The following is a 17,764-nucleotide window of genomic DNA, read 5'->3' as shown; positions in this document are numbered from 1 at the left end:
AGCTTATTTTGGGAGAACTGGTAAGATATGTGAAAATTAACTATTAATTAGGACTGCAAACACATGATTACATTCGTTTATTGTTTTCTAAATTAATTAATGGACTGGTTAATAAAATGTTATAAATGCCCATCACAATATCACATTGCATGTTTTGTCTATACAATAGTCCAAAACCAGAATATATTGAATTTACAATTACATAAATCAGAGAAGCAGCAAATCGCCTGTAACCAGAGAATGTTTAGCATTTATGCTTGATTTTTACACATTTTCTTTGTTGGTCGACTTTTTACGAGGTAATGGAAAATTTATGTTTAACACGCATCAAATTAAACTTCCAATAAGCAACACTTTACAGACGATGACGCGAGTTGCTCGTTGTTCCTAAAAGTTTCGAACTTTCCGACAGCACTTGAAGGCAGCGTGCGTTAACTAGCGGACTAGCTTAGCATTTCTGTGCGGCTACAAGTAACTTCGTCCTCTTGTTCTGCTCAATGCACGGAGCCACGGTGGCCTCTGACTCAACGCAGACTAAGCGGACATAGACCGGCACACATGGACGTCAGTGAGTGCGTTTTATCGGCGGGCAGAGCCGTGCTGGACGTGGTGGAGCGGGAGTGGCAGCCTCTGTCTCCGGGCGAGCTGGAGCAGCGGCTGGACCAGGCGGTGGAGGAGATCCTGGAGGCTGAGCTCATAGCGCAACTCAAAACTCAGCCTACCCCGACTCTATGCGTACATTTACCGCAGAGTCAAGCGAGTGTGGAGCCCCAAGTTTTACAGACGTGCATCAGACCCCCCGAGGAAGAGACACCAGAGTCCCGGGAGCCGCTGGAGACCGTTGACGGTGCAGCAGTCAAGGTATCGGTTTGTTAAATGATAGTTACTGTTATTAGAATAAGTTGACAGATTATCATAATTGTACTTGTGCACAGAAACACATCTAGTCAACTCAAGTGTTTTCCTTTGGTTGATTTATCTAAAGAGTGAATGTATTGAAAATAAAGAAAAACATTCAATAACAAAACAAATCTCCCAAAGTTCCACAATGCTTTTTCTAGCTGCCCCTTGTTCTGAATAAATAATCATGCCATGAAATATGGCCTTCTCTATTTGTCTGCTGTGAGATAAACTCTTTGTTGTATCCATGATGAGGTTTTACCTGAAATACCAGTTGAATCTGCTGACTGGGCTTTTCTTTCTCCCATCAGTACATCACAGACCTGCTTCAAAACTCTGAATCCAGGGCTCGAATGGCGGGACGGGCTCGCCTGTCCCTGTCCCACACCGTCCTGCTGTCCCTCACGCTGCTCTCTGAGCGGGTCAGCTACCGCTCGGTGTCCCGCCGCTTCCACCTGGAGAAAGGAAACATCCACAGGATCTTCTTCTCTTTCTGCGAGCGCCTCAACACGCTGGAAGAGAAGCAAATCAGGTGGCCAGTCGGTGGGTTAAACCTCAGTGTAGTTTGTAGGACATGATCAGGACAGTGTTTGAGGGTTTAGAAGTGATAATGATAGGGGGCATTTCCTCTCTGTTCTCCAGGCAGGGAGGCTGTGGAAGCCCTCTTCCCACTGTGCAGTCCAGAGAAGGAGCAGGAGGAGCAGCAGCAGCAGCAAGGTGTCCCTCTGGTCCTGGGAGTGTTGGGACACACCCGCATCCCGATCCGCCTGCCAATAGGGAAACACGATGTGGAGAGCACAGGGCCTGAAGTGAAGAGGATGAAGAAGGAGGCCCATCCTGACTCCTGGCTAAACCTGCAGCTCGCATGCGACCGTAAGGGCCGCTTCCTCCACTGCAGAATCAGTAAAGGATCAGACGTGGACGGAGGCGGCGCTCTGAGGGACAAACTCAAACAGCATCCTGAACTGATGCCCTCTGGCTCCTGCCTCGTGGCCAGAGCCGGCTTCTCGCTCACTGCTCACATTCTAACTCCATACTCAGGAAGTCACGGACCAAGAGAGGAGCTCTTCAACAAGACGCTAGAGGAGCATTTTCACATCCTGGATCAGGCTGTCGCTAACCTGAAAGCCAGGTTCAAAAGGCTCAGGTATCTGGATATCGGCAACTACGAGCGAGCCAGAGCTGTTGTGCTGACCGCCTGTGTGTTGCACAATGTGTTTTTGGACGTGGGACAGGTGGTTCAAGGGGACATTGAGAAGGAGGAAACCGTAACCCGAGAGGGGGAGTTGGAGATGGATGACGAGGGTGTGCACCGACGTGACGTCGTCTCAGATTTGTTGTTGAAAATGTTTGATTCTGGAAGCGTGTGACATGATGAAGAGAAACAGCTCTTTGATACAAAGGTGTATTTGTACAGAATCTCTACTTTCTGGGTCTCTCATCACGGCTGTCAGATAACGGATAGGTTTGCCTTTAAAGCATTTACATTGTGGGAATCATCAGTTTTATACAGTAAATCTGGGTAATGCATAGTTATTACTGTAATTAACCATAATAGAGATGACAAATGATGATATTGGACTAAGAGTTTACATTTATCCCAGAACATTATCACCTCTTTAATCACACAGAACAGACCCTAGGACTGTAGATGTATGTTAATGCCTGAGTATTTCTAGTGGTCCTCTTCATTGGAGTGGAAGCACATGTAACAACCAATACAACCTGTGAGTCTGTAATACAGCACAATAAAGCACATGGGTAAGAAAAACAAATAACCACTTAAGTCTTAATGACGAGTGAGATTCTGTCCAGGCTCTTGTAAACTATGGGGTGACAAAAAAGAACATTTGACAAATTGCCAGTAAATAAGTAAATGAAGTGGCAATGAATTAAGTTATTTTTTCATCTTTAAGATTTTTCACCCAAATGTATTTTGAAAGTGATGACCGGAAGTGAGTGTGTACTATTATGTCTACCTTGATGCAATTGTGACATTTTCCGGGTTAAATAAATCTCCAGACCAACACAATTTTTAAAACGGTCTTTTAAAATGTATCGGCAGTATTGATGCTACTAGTATCAGTAATAATCGCACTAAAAACGAGTTGTACATAAATATGACTATATATTATACAGATACGTAAACTGTTACCTGTGGAAAGAAATGTGAACTTTCATAATTAAAAATACACTCACGTCAACCGTCCAATCCGTCAGGCCCTTGCGTCAAGTTAGACGCACTACCACAACATTATATCCGGTAAAGTTTCAAAATAAAATAAAAGATGGTGTTTCTGTACAAAACTACTGCGGTAGTATTTATTGCAGGATTGTTTATTGGAAAACATTACAAAGTGAAGTTGTGCATACTGACAAGGTGTATATTATTAATACATTAATGGTACAAGTGTCTTAATGAATACTGTTATTGATAACTCCTGGGAATAATTATAAATATAAATATCTGCATTATTTTCACTGAAAAATTAGTGTTTTAGTCTGACTTCCTTTTAGCAGTAATCATAATCATGTGATTTAATTTTGTCTAATTTGCATAGGTTTATGACATTTGATATAAAGAACTGGTGCAGTGATGGTAGGGGGGCTGTCTATTCTTAATTGAGAGTAATAGTTTAGTTTTTCTTGCTCTCCAACATCAGCCAACCATAATTCACTCTTTGCAGGCGGTATAAAAATAAATGATGATTACATCCATTGGAGCATCAACAGAAAAGGACAACTTTCATGTAATCTGCTTGCAGTATAAACAAAAGATGACGGGGGTATGATTAGTGAGTGTGTGTCAGGTTCAAGTTCAGACCGGACAAAATAATCCTAAAACTGTAACAGTTAAAACTGTGTCTTAAAAACATTTATAACAAACACTCAAACAGTTGTCCTCGTGCAGGATGATAAAAGTTTTTGGTAACAGAAAACCGCGTCTCTTCTGGCCTAATGTCCATCCTTTGACATCTGTGTGCTGTTCTTCTGAGCCAGGCTGGAGATGGCTTGGGCCAGGTTGTTGATGGCCTCTATCTTCCTCTCCTCCAGGGCTTTCTGCTGGGCCCACATGTTCATCTTCCTCTCTTGCAGCTCCATGTACAGCTGTAGGACGTCCTGTGGAGGCCTGGCCGTGGAGCAGGGAGCAGCAGCTGCTGTCGGAGGGTTAGGGAGAATGGGGGTGAACCTCTTGCTGGCTATGGCCTTTCCCACTCTGGTCCCGCTGAGCTTTGCCCTTCGCTGGGCTTCAATCTCCTCCCTGCTCTTACCCAGCGTCTCGTTCATGGCCTTGAAGAACTCCCAGTGGACGCTGGAGGCCCCCAGCCTCTTGGCCCTCTCGGAGTTCTTCCTGTACGTGGCCAGCATGTTTCTCCACTTGAGGTCACACTCGTAGGCCTTCACGGTGACGTCGGTGACCTCCGACTCTCTCAGTTTGGCGTTCACTTTCTCTGCCACCGTCTCCCAGAGTTTCTTCTTCTTACACACCGGCTGATCAAAAGCCGGGTCCATTTCTAGTCTGGTGTTGACAAGGTGCCATGTGGCCTGCAGTGTCCATATGAATTCTAGAGAGGAGAACAAAGATGTATCATGTCATTGGTTGTTAAATTATATTGCATTGAACCTTTTTTTTTTTTAAGTGTCTTAATTGTTTTGCTATAGTCTGATTACAGCATCAATATGAGGTAATACGACGGTATTACGTTTCCGTTAAAGTAGCATGTGAGTCACGGTTTATGACTATAATCACTGCAATAGGCAGAGACTGCGCACTCATCGGGCCCTCCTCGCTTCACGCGCTGACTGGATGAAACCTGTTTAACTTCATGGTGTAGTCTACTAACCTGCTTTAGATTTATCCGTGTCCACGCTGCACACAACCGTTTCCTTTTCTTCCACTTCAGTACTTTGGATCACAATTGTCTCGATTACCTCCATGACGTTAAGATAATAACAGTTAAAGTTGTTTTTTTTGTTAGTTGTGTGTCTCTAGCGTGGAATTTAACAACATATCAGAGGCACCGATGCCCTTTCTCGCATCGAGTAAAACGATGACTATAACAACGTTGCTAAGCAGCTTGGGACGTGTAGTCCGTTGTAGTTGTTACAAACGGACGTTTGAGTACTCTGGTGTACCAGATGAACTACAATCCCTAAACGCTGCGAATTGTTCAAGACAAGCGGCTATTTATCGCTGTCACGGGGAATGTAGTTTTCTAAAGGAAATAAGTGTACGAGGGGAGGTGACAGGAAGCGAGATTTAAACTACAAGTCCCAGCGTATATCTCACCGGCCCACCTCTTCACTCCCTGCTCCCTCCCTCGACCGCCCCTGTTTTGTTGTTTGGCTAAAGATGGCGTTAGCGGCTAACACAGGCGATTGCATTTTGTTCCACAAAAATTATTCGGCCAGTGGTAACAAAACATTGATCAATTAGAGCTTTAATCCGTCACTTGATGTGTAAAAATATGTTCCATTGAGATAATACATGTCTACCACGTAGAATAACGCGTGTTCGGCCTTCTCACGATGTGAGGCCTGTTTTTTAGGGAGTGGACCGAAGCCGTTGGAACTCCATCTCCCATCAGCGAGCGCGGCGTCAGGTGGTACAACTTTCCTTTTTTATGGTATCTGTAGTTTTCTGATCGCACCAGAATGTTTTTGTTTTTTTTGCGGAAACTTTGAAAATAGTTTCTATATGAATGAACTCACGAAGAGCACATAAGAACCCGTTGAGTAAAGAAGCTAACTATTTAGAGTGAAAGGACATGATATTTAATTCTCAGTGTGTCACTGTGAGCGTCCAGTGATGCTCCATAGAGTGAATAACGTCAACTGAGAGGAGGACAATTAAGATAATTGAACCCGGATCCTGTCGGGCAAGAGGGGACCATGGCTGCATCACCTATTCAAGGTGACGGGAAACAATGTCGAGCCCCCTCCAGAGAGGGTCACCCATCCTCTCCAGAGACTTCTCTGACCTGGTGCTTGGCTCACCTCTCTAAACCTGGACCAGGGGCTGAACACCAGGGGCATGGCAGGGCTGACTCCGGCGGTGGCAGAGAGGGGGACAAGAGGTCCAGGGTCTCCCAGTGGCGAGCCCTGGTTGCGATCCGAACGCAGCACATCAAGGGGGACAAGGCTGGCATTGCCCGGTTCAGAACTCAAGGTGGTCTCCGGCCCCTGTTGGACTTGCTCAAAAACCCAGAGTGCTCCAGGAAGACCCTGGACCTGGCTCTGAGCATCTTAGCAAACTGCTGCACTGAGCTGCAGACACGCATAGAGGTGAGATAAAAAGCAACAACAGAGAAGATACTGAAAGCTCTATTAATAAACCACCCTTTAAAACTCACGTTTGAAATGTCTGCCACTACAGGTCCGTAAGCTTGATGGGATCAACATTGTAGGTAAGTGATCATTTACATTTAGAAGAATTACTTTTTTAAACTTTAGCCATAATCTTTGGCATTTTCAAAATTCATTGCTTGTAATCTCTAAACTATTCTTGACCGTCCCAGTGGAGATCCTGAAGGAGAACATGGCTCTGGAGACGGTCCAGAACCGAGCAGCCCGGGCTTTGGGAAACCTGGCCATGGACCTAGAGAGCTCTGCACTCATCCACTCTGCTGGTAAGTCCTGAATGTCAAACGTTTTGGACTGCTAGCCAGACAAAACATTTAATGACATCACCCTGGGCTTTATGGACCAAATGATTACTCGAGAAAACAATCTTCAGATTAATCAATGAAGAAAATAATTGTTGCAGCCCTACGTCCAGTTATTCATTATTATTGTTATTATTATCAGTGAATAGACTGACCCTGTGTACAAAAACATGTCAAGAGGTCTGATTGTGATGTCATCTCCTCATAAGAATTAAGTCCAGCGGTCACAGGGAATGTCTATTCACATTAAAAAATGCTTGCAGAACCTGTTGATATGATCTGTGAGATGTTTTTGTGTCGTTGTATCGTTATAAAACCATCCTCTGTTCTTGTACTTCTTCCAGGTGGTGTTCCTCTTCTCCTCCTGTGTGTGTCTCTCTCTTCAGGCCCGTCCTCCCCCACTGCTGCTCCGCCCAAAGAGCCCTGTCCCAAACTGGAGTGCGCTCAGTCGGCTGCTCGGGCTCTGCTCTACCTCTCGGACACGCACTCTAACCGCCTGTCGCTGCTCACCCAGGGGACCCTCACGGCTCTCGCCCCGCTCATCGCTCCAGAATACCCCCAGGCGCTGAGGCGGGCGGCGCTCCGGACCCTCCACGAGCTGACCCGGGGCTGCGGTGTCGAGTGTGCCAGGGAGGTGTCCCGTTCCGGGGTCCTCGCTCAGCTCGGCGTCATGGCGTCGGGGCAGAGCGGTAAACCTTTTGAGGAGCTGGCACTGAAAACCCTGGCCAACATGTGCTCCCAGGGCTGCCTTCGCCCTTTTGTGGGGTCCCTGGGGGTCATTCAGAAGTTCACCGAGGAGGTCAAGAGGGACCCACTGAAGTCTGGAGTCTTCCTCAAGGCGCTGTGCTTGTGCTGCAAGGAGGCGGTGAACCGCGCCAAGGTGAAGGAGAGCAGTGGATTGGAGGTGCTGATCGGCTTCCTGGCTGCTCATCAGAGTCATCCTCTTTCCCGACTAGCCATCCTGGCCTGTGTGGACTTTGTTTTTGACGAATCTGCCATGGAGCAGCTGCAAGAGTTGGGGCTGGTCCCTCTGCTGGTTGCACGACTGGTTGAGCTCACCAGAGGCGAGGAGCAGTCTGCTGAGAAGATGGATGTGAGCCTCTCCTCTAGCATGTCTCCCACCGAGCTCCTGCCCTCCTCGTGTTATGACTCCTTTGACTTTCCTCCTCCTCCTGAGGGCTGCAAGAAGGAGGAAGCAGGAAAGGAGCATGGCCTTTGTTCATCGAGCTTTTTAAGTCTCAGGTAAGGACAATAAAAAGCACAGGTTTATCTGTTTTCCCTGTGAATTGTATTCTACTGGTTTCTATTGTTTATCTACATGCTTTTTGCTCTCTCTTCAGGTCCTGGTTGGTGTCTGAGGGACTGATCTCTTCAGAGGGAGACCTGCTGGACTCCTCTGGTGCTGAAGGAGAATGGGGGAGTCTTCAGATCCCACCGTCTTCATCCCCTCAGACTTCCTCTCCAAACCCCGATTCCTTTTCCTCTCTTAAAAACTCTTCTCCATCCAACCCTACCGCCTCTTCCTCTTCCAAAAAAGCTGCTCAGCCTTCCCCCGGGTCCTCTTCGGCCCAGCCCCAACCGTCATCCTCATGTAAAAGCACTGATCCGCCTCCCTCTAGTCCTCCACCTTGCACTGTTCTCACACCGCAAACCCAGCCCAGTTCTTCCACCGTCTCCTCTCCCACTAAAACGACCCAGACACCAGTCTCTCCCTCAAAGTTCTCATCCCCTCACAGAAGGAGGCAGCGTACTCATTCAGCAGCTTGTTTGACTAAAGTCACTCTTGATACCCCTCCGTCGGTGCCCCGCCAGATGGCTTACCACCACCCCTACCACCCCGAACCGTGGACGCCCGAGTCGCCCATCCTGCTGCTGCTGTCGCGCTTCTCCCACGCCACCGACCCGTCGGCTGCTCTGATCAGCTCGGGCGTCATGTCCGGCCTGCTCTACTACCTCACCCAGCACCAGGACCCCAGCAGCAGGTGCTTCCGGATGCTCTGCCGGCTGAGCTGCAACCCAAACTGTTTGCAGGCACTGGTCCGAACCGGCTCGGTCGCGCTGATTCGTCACTATCTCTGCCAGAGAGGTGGAGGGTTTGAGGGGAAAGAGAGACAGACGGACCGAGTGAAAGCCAAAGTTAAACAACTTGGTGAGATAAAGATTCTTCATCTGCAACACAGTAACTTTGGAAAATATGTTTGACCCGTAAACCTTTTTACCATTGCCTTATAAAGGTTAAAGATAATTCACAGATAATTCACTCTGTATTAATGTTGTATTATTAATAGTTTATTATTTAAATCATTGAGATTAATTCTTTTGAGGAGGGATGCCAAACTTTCCGGTCCAGATACCTTAACTTAGGATCTCAGCCTTTAGCTGCTCTCTTTTCCCCAAATTTAACTCTTGTGTATTTGACAGTGTGAACTTATATGAATACATTTTATATGAGGCAACATGAGGCCAGGGATAGCTGTGTGGGTCAGTGACTGAGCTGATTAATACATCTTAAATATTTATTGTGGATCAGTCACATCTGGCTGATGCCCTTAATGAGGTCGGTATCTGGGCCGGTACAGATGGGTGCGTCCCTACTTCTGACATAAATAACACTCGAGAACCAAGCTTTTCTATAATCGAACAAAACATCGGATCATTTTGTATTCCATACAAAGAGCATTTTTACAACTGTGCGCTGACTGTCTCTGCAGGTTTTGCTCTTCTTAGTAATCTACGCGTTCAGTGTGAGTCTGGATTTGGCTCTGGGGTTGTTGCCCACGTGATGCTGTCGGGCTCTGAGTCCGACAAGATGAACTGTGCGTTGTCTCTGCCGTTAATCAGCAGGTGAGTAGCAGATGAATATGAATATGAGTTCAGTAACGATGACAATCTGTAAATCTAATGACTGGAACGTCATCAGATTAAGAAGTCTTCAATTTAATGTTTAAAATCCTTTTTGTTGGGCTGCTAATCTGGTGGAAATATCAGCTACTCTGATACAGATGAATATATATATATATATATATTTTATATATGATCTTTAGTCACCTTCTTTTTCTCCAACAGCAACAAGTCCTTGTTGAAGAAGCTTCTTCTGGACAGCGGCGGGCTGCTCTTGGCTCTGCAGCCTCTTGGTTGCGATGACGAGGATGTGGATGAAGGTGGGAAGTTTCTTTCCGATTGGTTACATTCTTCGCGTTCAGGCCCGGCTTCTCAGCTCCACTCGCTGTTCTCCTCCCTACTGATTGGATGCCTGTCCACCCTGACGGTCGGCGTCAAAATGGAGCTCGACAAGAAACATCCAAGTCCAGTCACAACACAGTCGGTCAGTGAAATTGACAAAGTTTCACCCCCTCCCTCGAAAAGGCCTCGGCTGGCTGACACCTGTCCCTACGGAGTCTCCAACTATGACCTCCTCTTGCTGCTGGACGACGGGACTCAGGTCCGAGCCAACAGGGAGGCAGTAGCCGGGGGGGAGGGGACACACGGGCTCGGTTCTGAATACTTCTGGGCTCTGTTGAGAGGCGGATTTGGAGAAGCTCGGGGTAATGTGGAAGAAGCCATCCGCATCAAAGACGTCGGCACAGGCATGCTGCTGCCAGTGCTGCATTACCTGCATGGATGTCGCCTCACCAAGGACACTGGAAGGACCAGGGAAAGCGATGAAGACGAGAGGAGGGGACCGTGTCCGGTCTTGGACAAATTAGTCCTTGAAGGACTGGGGATGTGCCAAAGAGAGAGAGGGGATCGCTCAACAGAAGACTTCGCTTTCCAGAAAACCGCTTTAGGCGAGATGATGATTGGAGCTTGCAGATTTTTGGTGACTGAGTTGCAGAGAGAGTTGGAGGCTCTCTGTGTGTCTCTTCTCCTGTCCTGCTCCACCAAGGCTGCTAGTCGAGCTGCATCAGCTCCCACAGTGGACAGAGCTGAACGGGCCGCATCTAAAATGGACCATGAATGCACCGAGTCTGCCGAGGAGAACCTGGCTAATCGAACGTCCGAGTTAGAGTTGACTGGTTTTGAGGCGCAAGCAGAAACTCTACCAGGACAGATAAAGAAACCAAACAGTTCCCAGCGCCAGACAGACAGGAACAAAACCTCTGGAACTGTTCAAAAGGCCAGCAGAGGACTCGATACAACGTCAGACCATAAGACAATCAAAAGTGCCACTCCAGCTTCCAGATCAGGCTGTGCGTCAGTGGTGGACAAATCACTTGATCCAGAGGAGTCGAGGTTAAGACCAAAGAACTTGAAAAGTTCAGCACAGCGTCTGAAATCAGCAGCTCAGGACTCCCGTTCCTCCTCAGTAGCAGGTGGAGGAGGTGGTTCCCTGGCTGCTCTCCTCCCCCAGATGTACTGGTTTTCCCAGCGGTACAGCTACCCAGCACTGGGTCGGGCCTGCGTGTCTCTGCTGCTGGGTTGTCAGGACTGTCCTCGGCCCTTCGTGTCCTCCTCCCTCGCTGAGGATTGCCTTCGCAGACTTGCCAGAGAGGCCGACTGTACAGAGACTCTGAAACAGGATCTAGTCAGTCTGGCCACGGTAGCTCTGAGCTGAACGCGGAGGGAAATATGGAGTTGAGTTGTTTGTGGCATGAATTGAGAAGGCACAGATGAAGTGGGAGTCGGCTGTGGGGCCTATTATCAGCTTCTAGAAGAGGAACCATTGTATTCGTTTTCATCAAGTGTCTGGAAGGTAGAAGTGCAGGTTACAACAACAGCATGATTACCTGAAAAACCTGCTGTATGATCTGACTGTTGATTTATTTTCATAAACTGGAAGCATACATTTCAATTTAGTTTTGATGTAATCTGATATAAACTGTAGCCCGTCCCAGCATGACATAATTGTATTATAATTTACTAATGACATTTGCATTGTGATTTCTTTTTTTTTCTTCTTTTTTTTTTTGAAAAAGTCTTAAATGGATTTGATAAATGTCATTAAGCTGGAAGTACTGGAATTATCAGGGTTGGTCTAGTAGCCGGTTGTTTATTTTGTACATAGAGATAATATGGATTAGCAGATATACAATGTATAGATCACAACTGTCCCATATCAATTTATGCCACTGAATATATTGTTGGAACATCACTTTGCGTTTGGTTTCTTCTTGTTGGAGTGTGGGAATGCAGAACGACCACCGCTGTTTTCAGTCGAGTGAAACAGCCATCGGTTGAACTGCCAAACAATTTGGTAGAGATTCATGGTCTCAAGAGGACGAGCCGTGATGACTTTTCATCGAGTGTGAAATAAGGTCTGTGGTTAACGCAAGCGTAAGACATTTTGACACGAGACACGTTAGTAAAAAGTAATTTTGACGCTTTTACGTGGCATAAAAATGGCGGTTGCTAACAAATGGCTAAATGAGACTACAGAGTTTGTCAGGGACATTAAATGTTATAAAACCAGACACTCTACTCACTAGTCTTGTGTCGTTGTGTTTATACTCAAGCTCTTGCAAACCAAGCTAACTAAAACTTTCCGACGTGTACATTTATGCTCGATGTCACGCTAAGAGGAAAGGCTTTTGTAGAAGAGATAAGCGCGCAAATTCAATTTTACAAGCATAGTGGTAAAAACGTGAAGTCATGTGACTGTGGTGTAGTTTCTTTATAGCCTAACGTAAACTTTCTACTTCTGCAGATTGCATTCACGCTTCAAAAATCATAAAAGTGGTGTTTATTTGTAAAGATTATCTTACTCAGCAAAATGTGTAAGTATCATAAACGTTTGTTTGCCACAGATCTTATTTTCTGCAATCTTAAATCCAATGGAAACATTTACAACTCTTTAGGTGGAGGGAGCCAGAGTGATGCTAACCTCCAGGTCGGTCTACGAACATACGTCATCTCTGCAGACCTCTGCACTTTCTATAAATTCTAAAATATCACCAGCCTCTTTTAGTCTTTGAAAGCTCTTATTTGTAGGATCTCTGCCGGCCCCTAGTGTTGATATTTAAAAAGACACCGTGAGGTCAAAACAAAAGAAATGACACAAAGTGGTTTTATTCATGTCTAGGTGGCCCCTCGGTCAGTATAATTAAGCCAAGTACGCTGCAGACTGCAGTTTTATAGAAGCGGCAAAACACAGCTGATAAGTGTGGCGGATCCTCTCAGTGGTGGGATTCCTCGAAGCCGTCAGGCAGAGCATTGGTGTGATGGTTGTGGAACAGAGAGTGGTTTCCATCACCCCACGGGAATCTCTGGAAGGAGACATAAGAACAAAGAAAGTCAACAACAGGAGTAAAAAAACAACTGATATTCGTCCCATAACATTACAAATCTCAGTGCAGGCGGTTGGAGACTCACCTTGGTGCGGATACGCAGGTGAGGATATGGCACAAATTCTGGCTGCTCATGGGAGTGTGCCTGCATCTTCATGTATGCATTGGCGATGCAGACAGCTACACCAGGTAAGGCCAAAACAAAGGTCAGTATCTTCCAGGTTTTCGCTGTGGAAAACACAATCAGAGGAAGTACATGACTGAAGCACTAAATAAAGCATGGGGGGGGAGGAACAAAATAAAATGATAGCGGCTATCTCTCTCGCCCACAGAGTGCATATCAATCATAAAATAGGACTCCTGATCATTTGCCAGGTAGAATGAATGTGCAGGATGGCTCCCTGCCAGCTCTGCAGACGTTCACTTAATGGCAGAAGCTCTGAATCTGGAGGCGTTGATGCATTATTGGTTTGGGAGGAGCAATAAAGACACACTGACCTCCTCCATCATGGCTTGAATGTGACGCAGCAGCAAGCACCCGTCGAGCAGCCAAGGCAGCTGGAGACACAGACATCTGCAGAGGTGGAGAAAAGAAAAGGATTGAGAAACCTTTGCAGTCAAGTTCAATCTTATGCACCAAAAAATAAGACACATGTTGATTCTACTGTTTATTTTGATGTTAAGGCAGCTTTCACAAGCTTTACACTGAGCCAAAACACAGCAGAACAATGTTGAAATAACGACATTAACTAAAGAGAACCTGTACACAGCTATTTCAACATCACACATGCCTCACATGTGAAGTAATGTGGAGAATGAGTCATTTGTCATATGGCCCTCTACAAACAAACAACAGCAGGCAGTCGAGGCTGGGCCTACTAGCGTTGTAGTGTATCAAATAATTCAAACACAAGAAAATCAAGCAAAAACTTACTGTTCTTCAGGCAGGCAGTATTCAATATGATTTAATATCCTCTTATTTTTCTGGAAAACTCCGCTTTAGTTTTAGTTTTGTTTTCTTCTTCTTCCTGCTTGTTTGCCCTTCAGTCTGTCCTGAGCTGAACTGAGAGTGTCAGACTCCTCCCTACTTCAATCTGTCCATGCGCCAAGAAACTTAGTTTATATTTGGGCAAGCGCAAAGGCTGGCTGATATGTGACGAAGAGGGTAGGGGAGGAAGAGTGTGTTGGTGCTGCATACGGCAGTCAGCCTGCATTACAAAGACTGTAAAAGAGCAGAGGGCTGATTAATCCATATTAAAGGAGGAATCTTGTCTTTGTTATTCTGTAGTTTCAGTTAGAGAGCAGTCACTGAAAGCACCTGTGGCTCAGTTGTGCGTCACAGGTGCAACGCTCCAGTCTATTTACATTTTTCAAGTTATTAATCATCTACTATTATAAGTCCTTTTGGTAATCAAGATTAGATGAACACTGATATCCTGAAATGAAACATTGAGGCCCATGTAATTACCTCTGAGGAAAGTCCTGTAGGATTTACATCTTCTGTGCAAAAATGACTTAAATTAAAGTTATATTTACAATTATAAATAGTCTACAGGCATGTGTAACTGTCATATAATAACTTCTTGTTAACATTTTATATTTGGATATTTTGTTTTAACAGGAAAAGTTTCTTGTTAGTTGGTTTGTCTTTACAGAAGAATAAATGTCATTAAAACATTATAATACATGTAAGTTTAATGAGAAAAATAATAAAATTGAGTTTTATTTAAATTATTTATTATTATTATTATTATTATTATTATTTATTATTATGTATTATTTTAAAACCTGTACTGTGCCATTGCACTGCTGTCCCAAAGCCATAACGCATGTGAATTATGTGCACATTTGTAGATCTCGATGTGAATAAACAACACAAATTAAATCTCAGATAGAAATGTATACAAACAAAGTGTTTCAGGTACACAAGTTTTCATTTTGTCAGTTTAGTGTAGAACATGAAAAGCTTGTGTATAAGACATGAAATCATACAAAGTCTTTTCATCGCTTGGCTAGAATTGTTTGGTAGAATTGTGACCTTATGTGAAAGAATCACAAATAAAAGGGACTGTAGTTATTGTTAAAAAAGAATTTGTTTACCTTGAAATAAACGTCCACTAGATGGAGTAGTGTTGCTTTGAACACGCTGTCCTTAAACGCTCCTTCAGACTCTTTAGTTATTGGTGGAGCACAGCCTCATCTCTGCAGTGTCTCAGAGATAAATCTTCTTTTACTCCACTACATTAATCTGACAGCTTTAGTTACTTTTTACATAAAAAAACATGATATATTAATGCACTACTAATCTACCAAGTAGAGTATAAAGTATCTAAAAGTGGCTCCAGGCTGATGAATACTAACAGAAGCAATTCTGCCTAATGAGTTTTAGTGGAATATTTTAGATGATGGTATTTCTACTTTTACTTAAGTATCTACTTCTTAAATATCTTCATACAAAGGCACTGTCTCAAGTTTGAATGTATTATTTTTGTCCAGTCTGTTTGGTGTTATTGTTGATTTTCACAATATTATTAATGCCTTTGTGGTCTCTGTCTGGGCGACTTCAGGCTGCAGTGCAAACAGCAGCCAGAGCCAGAAGTGATGTCAGCCAGTCATGCAAGCAGCCAGTGTGAATGTCTCACACTTGTGTTATTGTGGGCAGAAGATAAACACCATTTCAGGTTTGCAGGTGTGCAGCTGGACTCCATCAGTCTCCCAACCTGCACACATTTATTTACATGAATAGTCTTTATGAGATGTAACCTAAAATCTATCTGTTTGTAAGCAAGTATTAAATTATAAATGACAAAAAAGAGGGTAAATGTTTTGAAATTAAATATTTTTTTTAAATTTTTAATGTGTTTTTTTTTAGCTTTTAACTTCTAGTTTAAAATACAATACAATAAATCAATAACATGCTTTCCATTACCTTTTATATAACATAACTCTCATGTTAGCAGAGCTGACAGCTTCCTTCTGAGCTCCATCTTTCTCCGGCAGCAGCAGCAGCTTTTTTGTTGGATGGATGATGGACGACCGCGTACAGACTGAACCGATTCAACAGGTTTTCTGAACCTGATGAAGTCAGTGGGTGCATGTGGAGTTTATAAACACACAGCAGACGGAAGAAACGCTGTAGACTCAACACAGCAAAGTGGACAGACTCATAATGATGTGTAAATAAAGAAATATATATTTTCCAAAAGTACGACAGATTCTTTTTCCAGACTGCATCCTCTTACGATCAGTTTGACGCCACTTAAGTCACAGCATGAGGGATTTAAGTCATGCGTCAACAGTTATTAAAAAAAGTGCTGTACACTGAGTTCAGATGAGTTTACCCTCCACAACATCCCTTAACACCCACACAACCCCTGTCTGTGCGTATTTCATGCCAAGAGAAAGACTGCTGATTGTGTGCAATGCAGTAAGTGTGTGTGATGTTGGACAGAGGTGAAAGCAGTCGGTGCCAGTTGTAACAGTCTGTCCCATCTTCGCCCTGTGTGTGTCTCTCTCTTTTCTGGACACTTAGCTACCATATTCCTGCGTTCATTTCAGAGCAGCTCACATCTAAACTCTTCATTGAAGTTTTGCCGCTTTTTGGACAGAGACCTTTTCTTCAGCTCTTCTTGCAAACCACTCCAGGACGTTTTTTTGAAAATACAAACCCGGCTTCAAAAGCATTTTAATGATGAGCCTTGCTTTGCACTTTCACTTTCACAACTGTAATGCTTTTAAACCATGGTTTGCTGCTATCTAATTCTTGTTTCTGCAACATAGGGCTGTATGATAATGCAAAGCATCTCTACAGAATGTGATGTCTCTAATTGTGAATAAGTGAGACTGGGACCTGCCTGTATGACTGCTTACTACAAACCATGAGGAGTCACAATCCACCGTCAATAGTCTGAGACGGCAGTGGATTTGAGGTGATACGAGGCCCAACGTAACTCAGTGAAAACTCTCATGCGCTGTCCATCACATCAGCTGGTCCCGTGCAGACCGAGCGGCTGGAAAGAGAGCCCAGTGTCTTCTTGTCTGCAGTGTTGATGTCTAACACAGCAAGCTAACTTTGCTTACCTTTTACTGGCAAGTTTTATGTGACTAGCTTGAGGTGTTTTTTTTTTTAATTTTCAGTGTATCATGCCAGTGGAAATGTACAGTACCACTTACTGGCTGCTAGTGGCTGTGCATTAATAGTGGCAGTCAGATGACAGTTTAAAGCAGCTATAATCAATATTTTATGTACACTCTGAATTTCCTCACAACTCTTCAGATTTGTATAGCCTTCTTCAGCTCATTATTTAGTTTTTTTCTCCAGCTGGCAACATTTCTGTTTTGGTTCACTATCAGTGTTCTCATAGAATCATTTTTGGACTCAGCTGTTTTTCAGCAAAAAAGCTGAATGCTGCTCAGCACCAAACTGGAGCATCTGGCAGCTGAGGAACCAAATATTTCCGTCAGGAGTTGGAAGAGACCAAAAACCGAGCTTAAACAAAGCTCCATATGTCTGAATGAATCTGCTAAATATGTAAGGAGTTTACCATGTCAACTTAATACGTGATAACGTGTTGTGTTTAAAGCTTGTTCCTGCAGACCCTGATTGACCAAGAATAATTTATTGCAGATTAAAAGACACTGAAACAAGCTGGTCATTAAATGGGTCAGATTCCACATCTGATTATTGTTATTTTTAATTCTGTGAAGAAGATTACTAACACATAAAAGAGTCATACAGAGATAAATTACTTGCTGTTTATTTTCTTTTCATGGGTTTATAATTAACAAAGGTAATACAACACCAACTTTATCTTTAAATAGAGCTAATTGTTGCCTGACCTTTGGGGAAAGACGCTGTCCGTCAGTAAAATGGACCCTGACAGGCCGTTTATTTCACACCTCACATTTGGTTTGGTCGGTCAGCTGCTCTCTTCACTCTCTAATTCTTCCTTCAAACTCTTCCATCTGACTTCA

At 44.3% G+C, this 17,764-nt stretch overlaps 4 protein-coding genes across 5 annotated transcripts; 2 read left to right on the top strand and 2 right to left on the bottom strand.

Moving 5' to 3' along the window:
* The first annotated feature begins 242 nt into the window (after positions 1 to 242).
* Positions 243 to 3,195, top strand: LOC137885619 (putative nuclease HARBI1). Its single transcript, XM_068727941.1, has 3 exons — positions 243 to 861; positions 1,212 to 1,443; positions 1,543 to 3,195. The coding sequence occupies exons 1-3, from the start codon at positions 559 to 561 to the stop codon at positions 2,268 to 2,270; spliced, it is 1,263 nt and encodes a 420-aa protein (XP_068584042.1). The 5' UTR covers positions 243 to 558; the 3' UTR covers positions 2,271 to 3,195.
* Positions 3,196 to 3,219: 24 nt separating this feature from the next.
* Positions 3,220 to 4,931, bottom strand: si:dkey-66i24.7 (uncharacterized). The gene is made up of 2 exons (XM_068727942.1): positions 4,746 to 4,931; positions 3,220 to 4,466 (listed from the first exon to the last, which is right to left on the bottom strand). The coding sequence occupies exons 1-2, from the start codon at positions 4,837 to 4,839 to the stop codon at positions 3,856 to 3,858; spliced, it is 705 nt and encodes a 234-aa protein (XP_068584043.1). The 5' UTR covers positions 4,840 to 4,931; the 3' UTR covers positions 3,220 to 3,855.
* Positions 4,932 to 5,289: 358 nt separating this feature from the next.
* Positions 5,290 to 11,658, top strand: armc5 (armadillo repeat containing 5). The gene is made up of 7 exons (XM_068727929.1): positions 5,290 to 6,186; positions 6,278 to 6,308; positions 6,420 to 6,530; positions 6,911 to 7,808; positions 7,907 to 8,715; positions 9,278 to 9,410; positions 9,633 to 11,658. Exons 1-7 carry the CDS (start codon positions 5,794 to 5,796, stop codon positions 11,119 to 11,121), a joined length of 3,864 nt encoding a protein of 1,287 aa, XP_068584030.1. The 5' UTR covers positions 5,290 to 5,793; the 3' UTR covers positions 11,122 to 11,658.
* Positions 11,659 to 12,552: 894 nt separating this feature from the next.
* cox6a2 (cytochrome c oxidase subunit 6A2) lies at positions 12,553 to 13,883 on the bottom strand. Of its 2 annotated transcripts, none has more exons than XM_068727932.1 (4): positions 13,725 to 13,883; positions 13,289 to 13,364; positions 12,876 to 12,970; positions 12,553 to 12,769 (listed from the first exon to the last, which is right to left on the bottom strand). In XM_068727932.1, exons 2-4 carry the CDS (start codon positions 13,362 to 13,364, stop codon positions 12,680 to 12,682), a joined length of 261 nt encoding a protein of 86 aa, XP_068584033.1. In that variant the 5' UTR covers positions 13,725 to 13,883; the 3' UTR covers positions 12,553 to 12,679. The 2 variants fall into 2 exon arrangements, with proteins under 2 accessions (XP_068584033.1, XP_068584031.1); XM_068727930.1 differs by having other exon boundaries at positions 12,876 to 13,018; positions 13,725 to 13,881.
* Between the last annotated feature and the right edge of the window lie 3,881 nt (positions 13,884 to 17,764).

This window comes from Cebidichthys violaceus, unplaced genomic scaffold, assembly GCF_023349555.1.
Source record: "Cebidichthys violaceus isolate CVI_PGR_0920_01 unplaced genomic scaffold, fCebVio1.0.p SCAF_40, whole genome shotgun sequence".
Taxonomy (NCBI): Eukaryota; Metazoa; Chordata; class Actinopteri; order Perciformes; family Stichaeidae; genus Cebidichthys; species Cebidichthys violaceus.
This window is presented reverse-complemented; position numbering and strand designations above follow the sequence as displayed.